This window comes from Erythrolamprus reginae, chromosome 1 (assembly GCF_031021105.1).
Source record: "Erythrolamprus reginae isolate rEryReg1 chromosome 1, rEryReg1.hap1, whole genome shotgun sequence".
Lineage (NCBI taxonomy): Eukaryota > Metazoa > Chordata > Lepidosauria > Squamata > Dipsadidae > Erythrolamprus > Erythrolamprus reginae.
Window position 1 is genome coordinate 286531700 of NC_091950.1, and position 6455 is coordinate 286538154.

Consider the following 6455-nt stretch of genomic DNA (forward strand, 5'->3'; position numbering starts at 1 on the left):
GCCTTGGGATCGACAGCTGGGATCTGGCAGGCGGGACCCACCCAAGAGCTCAGCCAGACCTGCTGCTGATCCACGAAGGGGGAAGGGCTCTCCTCCTGAGGCACGGGACCCCCGCGTTCCTCTAGCAACCCCGCAGCCTCTGGGCCTCGCGGCACCAACATGACTGCGGCCGCCGCCTCCTCTGCCATTGTTGGTCGCCGGCGTCTGTTCGAACCTTTTACCTCTTCACCTCGGGCAGGCGACCACTTCTCACTCTCCTCCTCCTCCCGGATTTGCTGTCACACAAATAAACAGAGGCGGGCCAAGCGCCGTTCGGTCCTCCTTGATTGGACGCCGCCGCCCCACACGCGCATCCTATACTTGTTTACTCAGAACTCTACCGAATTGAGCCCGTCGCTTAGACAAAGGACGCTCTCCGCCCACCTCGACGAGCCGCTATAAGGCCCACAGAAAACTTTAAAAGGACTCTTAATGAGGATGAGCTCCCCCTCCCCCACGTCCCCCCTCCGGGCTAGATTTTACGCCCGTCCGGATTGGTGGCGCGGAAAACGTAAAAGGAGCGAGCTCTCCGCCGATTGGATAGTTAGGAACGGGAGGCGGACGCTCTGGCTGGGGTTTCGTTCTCATTGGCGGTCAACTGGAAAAGGGCGGTCCCTTCTTGGAGTAACAACAGTAGGGCGTTGGGGCCGTTCGCTTCACTCCCCCGCCATGTTCTCCTGAGAGAGGATCTGCTCGCTCCGACCAGCGCAGCCGAGGCTTCGGCCGAGGCTCAGCAGTCCTATCCCTACCCCCCCCCCCCTTTTTTAATTCTTTCCCCCACCACCTTGCTCCTCCCTTGCTCCTGCGCTGCCGCGCATATATATTCTAAACCTTCACTATGGTGACTACCACAGCGCCTTCGCCCTTTGTGGCCCGGGTGTCAGCCGGTACCGAGGACCGTCGTCCATTCCCTACGTCCCTTTTCCAACGACTCCTGCGGGCAAACTACAGCAGCGAAAGCCCCCAACCCGGCTGCTGCCCGGGACTAGGAGGACCAAACGGCAACGCAAGACCGTCGCTGAAAAGAGTCAGGCGACGAGGGAAGCTCCGTTCAGCTCCCTGCGGCCTTTTACAGTGCCGCTGCTACCAGCAACTCCAGCCGCACCGCGCCGGCTTGGGACGAAGGAACGCCGCGCAAGGGACGCGCAGCAACCGCTGCAAAATCCCCACCGCTTCGTCAGATTCCGGGTTGGAAACGGGACGTTCCGGCGAGGAAGATCCGGCGCCTGCGCCAAGAACGACCCCGGGCGTTACAAACAAGCCCTTCAGGAAAGAGGTGAGTCTATATAAACCACATATAAGCCGAAAAAAGCAGCTCTTTCTCGAAGAAGTGGGAGGGACCCGTAAGGAAGCCGCTCCGGGCTCGGCAGGCAGGGCAGTTTCCGTTACGTCGCCTGAGGAGGAAGACGGCAGCAGTCGCCGCAGGGAGATTCCGCGGGCGCGGATAGGTGGAGAGGACGCGCCAATCGGCTTCGAGCTCGCGCCCAGCAACAGACGGGGATTCAAAGAAGCTCTGGGCTGAGGCGCAACGGGGAAGGGCGGGCCGCCTCCGTGGCGGAGGGAAAGGCTGATAATTCGGTTTCGCTTCGCTGTGTGTCTGTGGGGGCGGGTCGAGCGGATGGCCGCTCCCGCGGCTTGTTTACCGAGAAGTCAATGCCGTTTTTCCCCCCGCCCCCGGATTTGGGGGGTGGGTGGAGGAGTTATCTGCCAATTTGATCTGCTCGTCTTTTAAATCTTGCATTTTATATTTTTTAATCTGATGTCCTTCGGGTATGCCTTGTTTGAATTGTGGTGCTTCTGACAGGAATAAATCAGAATAAACCTACCGGTGAAGTGACTCTGACTTGGATGACGTACCCAAAACAAGATATTCCCCGATAATTTAATTTATTAGACTTTTAAGCTGTCCAACTCCTTGCGGACTCTTGGCAGCGCACAGTCATAATAATAATAATATAGTATGAAAGCAATATAAACAATGATAAACAACATGATAAAACAATAGCAATATACTGTAAAACAATTTTTAAAACCCCAAGATAAAACAATAATCGGGCTTTTGAGTGCAGGGCAATAAGGACAAACACTTATTTCAGAGTTCAAAGAAAAATATAAGACAGGGTCTTATTTTCGGGGAAACATGGTAGTTAGAGAAGGATCCTTGTGGCTCATACTTCATCCTGGCAGGCAACTGGTCTTTAAGCTCAATTCCCCCCCCCCCCAAAAAAGGTATCTTCCCTACCTTAAGGACAACCTACAGAAAATACACTTTCCTGCTGAGTGCTCTTCATTTTCAGTTTTTCCTCTCCCGAGATATTTGTCAGGTTTGCAATGTGGTCTACTTGGATGGTTTACACAGGTAGTCCTCAAGTTATGACAATTGAGCCCAAAATTTCTGTTGCTAAGTAAGACATGTTAAGTGAGCTTTGCCGTTTTATGACTTCTTGCAGCTGTTCTTCAATGAATCATTGCAGATGTTAAGTTAGGTGTTATGTGAATCTGGCTTCCCCAGTGACTGTGCTTGTTAGAAGGTTGCCAAAGGGGATTATGTAACTCTGGGACATCACGATTGTCATAAATATGAGTCAGTTGCCAAGAGATTGAATTTTGCCATGTGGGCCACAGGGGTGCTGTAAATGGTGATGTGAAAAAACGATTGTATCCCTTCAGTGCTGCTGTAACACTGTGGTCACTAAATGAACTCTTGTAAGTTGAGGACTACTTGCACCTTAGTTTTAACTGGCACCGTTTCTCACTTAGGGACATTATTTATTTTAAAATGTGTTCTGTGAATTAAACATTTTAGTAGCACACAGCATTACAGCTATGAAATCCTTAGATCCCTAGTCAGCCTCAGAACTGTAATCAATTATTTCAGTGGGAATCTCTGGCTAGTTACGGGAAAGTTACATTATTCTGTTAAACTACAGTTTTAAAATAACCTAGTTGAATAAACAAGATACAGCAGTAATCTGATTGGTTATAAAGATTCTCTTGCATCATGTAGCAGTACATTCTTCAGCCATTTAGGCAGTAACCTCTAATTTTGGGGCTTAAAAGTACTGTAAACTCTTGAAATTTGTTGGATTGAAGCATAGAGCTTCAATCCAATAGCATATAGCTTCAATCGGGTTAGTGTTAAGATCGCTAGAATTCTGCTCTCCATTTTAATTTTTAATTACGATTTTTAGACAAGTGCTATCTCAAAACTATTGCCTCTAAAGAGACATATCCTGACATCTAGTTTAGAAATTGAAGACAAGCCAGGAAATGAAGGAAAAAGATAAAACAATTTGACAACAATTGTGAAGTGCAAACAGGCAGTTTATAGCTAGGTGAGCTTAACTTTTATTTTTATATGGAACTTTAAACTATCATAGTAGAATAAAGGATTTTCTGGAGTTTATTTAATATTAAGACAGAAATTATTGTCAGAGATATTTATGAGATTATCTTCTCTATTTGCAGTTGTTCAAAAACAGAATGGGAAAATCTGAGAAGATTCCGCTGCCTTACAATCAGCCTGTTCACAATATGCATCTATCTGACCAATCGAAGAGTAACAGACAGAGGAGTAAATGTAACATACCACTAAATAAATGTCCATCTACAAAAAAGTGTGAAAATACATTTTGGCAAGAATCGTTATCATCTGAACTCATTAAAAGGCAGGAGAAAAAGCCTTTGAAAAATACAGAAAATTTTAATGCAAAGAAATCTATTTTTGTGACAGAAGCTAACCAAAAGGAAAATTATGCTGGGGCAAAATTTAGTGACCCTCCTTCACCCAGTGTCCTTCCAAAGCCTCCCAGTCACTGGGTTGGGAGCACCATTGAATTTTCTGACAAAAACAAGAAGATGATGGAAGTCCATTTAAAGACACTCTTAAAAGTTCAAGCGTAGCTTCTGCATATTGACAAAGAACATGCCAGCAATCTGAATCCAGCCTTGTTGCATTTTGATGTTCAAAGGACTGACTAGTCTTAAAAACAGAAACCTGTACTCTAATTTTTTATGGATATGTAAATAATGTATATCATGTAATGTGTATATTCATATTTTGAGGTACATTTTAGTTTTGTTATGAAAGGATGTATTTTACATTGCCCATGAGGTAGATGGCTTTTGTACATAATAATGGACATCTTTTTAAACATGAAAGATCTGTCAACATTTGCACAAGGTATTAAGATTTTTCAAAAGAAAAGAAATCTATTAATTTTCAAATGGAAATGTGAAAACATTACTGTTGTACTACTGAAAAATTTTAGTCTGTGGCACACAATGTTTTATTGAAAAATAAGCTCTCAGAAAGATGTGAATTTGTTTGAAAACAATATACAGTATGGAGTTAAATTCAATTACACCATACAAGCTTCCATACAAACCTTGGGATTTAATTGACACCTGAAATCTAGCACGTGTTATCTAACAACAGGTAACTGTGCTCTCTTCCAGAAATAATTGGCTAATTTAAAAAACACACAAATAAAATAATTTGGCTTCCCCCTTACTTGGTGGTTATTTTTTATGTATTTTCTGCCTGGCTGAATCTTAGAAAGCAATATCAAATGCTTAGCATTTTTGTGTTATGTCAGTGATACATGTTACATTTTCTAAATACTAGAATTATTCATTAGAAACGTAATGTATTTTACAATACATTGCAATATATAGTTGAATTCAATACAGAATAGTAATTTCTTTTTATGATTAGTTCACTGCATTATATTAAGATTGCATATAGAACACATTGATGCAGTATCCCGTTGCCTTAGCAGTGATAGTCCTAGTAGCAAGAAAATTGGTCATTAGAATCACAAACTGGATTCAACTGCATATTGCAATATATGTGTGTTTGTGTGTGTATATGTGTATACAGAGAGAGTATTTTTCAGAGTTTAAGATGCATCTTAGTTTGGGGGGAGGGTTCTGTCTACCAGGTATTCATCTGGCTAGTCCTTAGCTTGGTCAGCTTCAGCACTTCAGTTCACTCGCTGGTTTTGAGGTTGGGGATATGTTTCTAAAGCACAGCTGATTGTTGGAGGGAGCCCAAAATCAAATCATTGTCAGTGACAATCTCTGCAGCCAGGAAAAGGATGTGCAGAGGCTGAAGGGTAGGGGCTAGCGATTGGGCGGGTCTATATTCAGAGTATAAGATGCACCCAAATTTCCAGCCTCTTTTAGGAGGGAAATGTTGTTATACTCCAAAAAATACACAAACACACACAGAGTATAATAGCCAAAGCCCCATACAAAGCATATATTTTCCTGCAACTAATATATATATGTGTGTGTGTGTATGTATAAATAAAAATTATTTGCACTTAAATGCCACCTCCCAAAGGACTCTGGGTGGCACACATAACATATAACACATAACAAATAACGTAAAAAGCTCCTAAAACAATGTAACAATCTAAAAACAACTATCAGACAATTAAAAAAATTAAGAACAATCATGTATACCACCTCAAGCTTGCCGGAAGAGCCAGGTCTTTATGGCTTTTTCCAATCAGGAGTCAGTGCAGTCCACGGAGAATTGGTGTGGGTGTACCTAGGTGCACCCACAACAGTTCATGCGGCTGCATTCTGGACCACTTGCAGTTTCCGAACACTCTTCAAGGGTAGCCCCATGAAGAGCACATTACAATAGCCTAACCGTGAGATAAGGGCATGAGTGACCGTGACAAGAGCCTCCCAATCTAAATATGGTTGCAATTGATGCACTAGGCGAATCTGTGCAAAAGTCCCCCCTAGTCACAGCTATCTGATGTTGATCCAATTCTAGCTGTAAATATAGGAGAACACCCAAATTGCAAACCTGGTCTGAAAGGGACAATCCCCCCCAAACCAAAGTTGGATAGTCAATGTAATCTTTCAGAGGCAGTGCCCACAGCCATTCGGTCTTGTCCGGGTTACGTTTGAGCCTGTTAATTCCCATCCAGACTCTCACAGCCTCCAGGCACTGGCACATCACATTCACTGCTTCACTAAACTGACACAGGGTGGAGATAAATAGCTGATACCTCACCCTGTACCATCAGATGACCTCACCCAGGGGTTTCATGTAGATTTTAAATAAAAGAGAGGATCAAACCCTGATGCGTCCCACAAAGAAAGGCCCTAGGGGTCTACCTCTGTCCTCCCATAAACACCGACTGCAATTGGAGAGATAGGAAAACCATCGTATAATGGTACCTCCCACTCTCAACTCCCTTAACCGTCACAGGATACCATGGTCAACGGTATCAAAAGGAGTTGAGAGGTCAAGTAGCACCAAGATAGAGGAGTGACCTCTATCTTGGACTTGCCAGAGAGCATCCATCAGGTGACCAGTTTCAATGCTGTAGCCAGGCATGAAGCCGGATTGAAAAGGATCTAGATCAGTGGTTCCCAACTTTTTTTTGGCCATG

At 44.2% G+C, this 6455-nt stretch overlaps 1 protein-coding gene across 1 annotated transcript; it reads left to right on the forward strand.

The window, feature by feature from the left end:
• Positions 1-462: 462 nt before the first annotated feature.
• Positions 463-4552, forward strand: PNRC1 (proline rich nuclear receptor coactivator 1). The gene is made up of 2 exons (XM_070733194.1): positions 463-1315; positions 3508-4552. Exons 1-2 carry the CDS (start codon positions 878-880, stop codon positions 3940-3942), a joined length of 873 nt encoding a protein of 290 aa, XP_070589295.1. The 5' UTR covers positions 463-877; the 3' UTR covers positions 3943-4552.
• The last annotated feature ends 1903 nt before the right edge of the window (positions 4553-6455 follow it).

What these genes read in the sequence shown, in the direction of transcription:
- PNRC1 (XM_070733194.1), top strand. Translation starts at nt 878, where the DNA reads ATGGTGACTACCACAGCGCCTTCGCCCTTTGTGGCCCGGGTGTCAGCC. An exon ending in ACAAGCCCTTCAGGAAAGAG is followed by an intron (nt 1,316 to 3,507) that starts GTGAGTCTATAT and finishes CTCTATTTGCAG; the next exon opens with TTGTTCAAAAACAGAATGGG.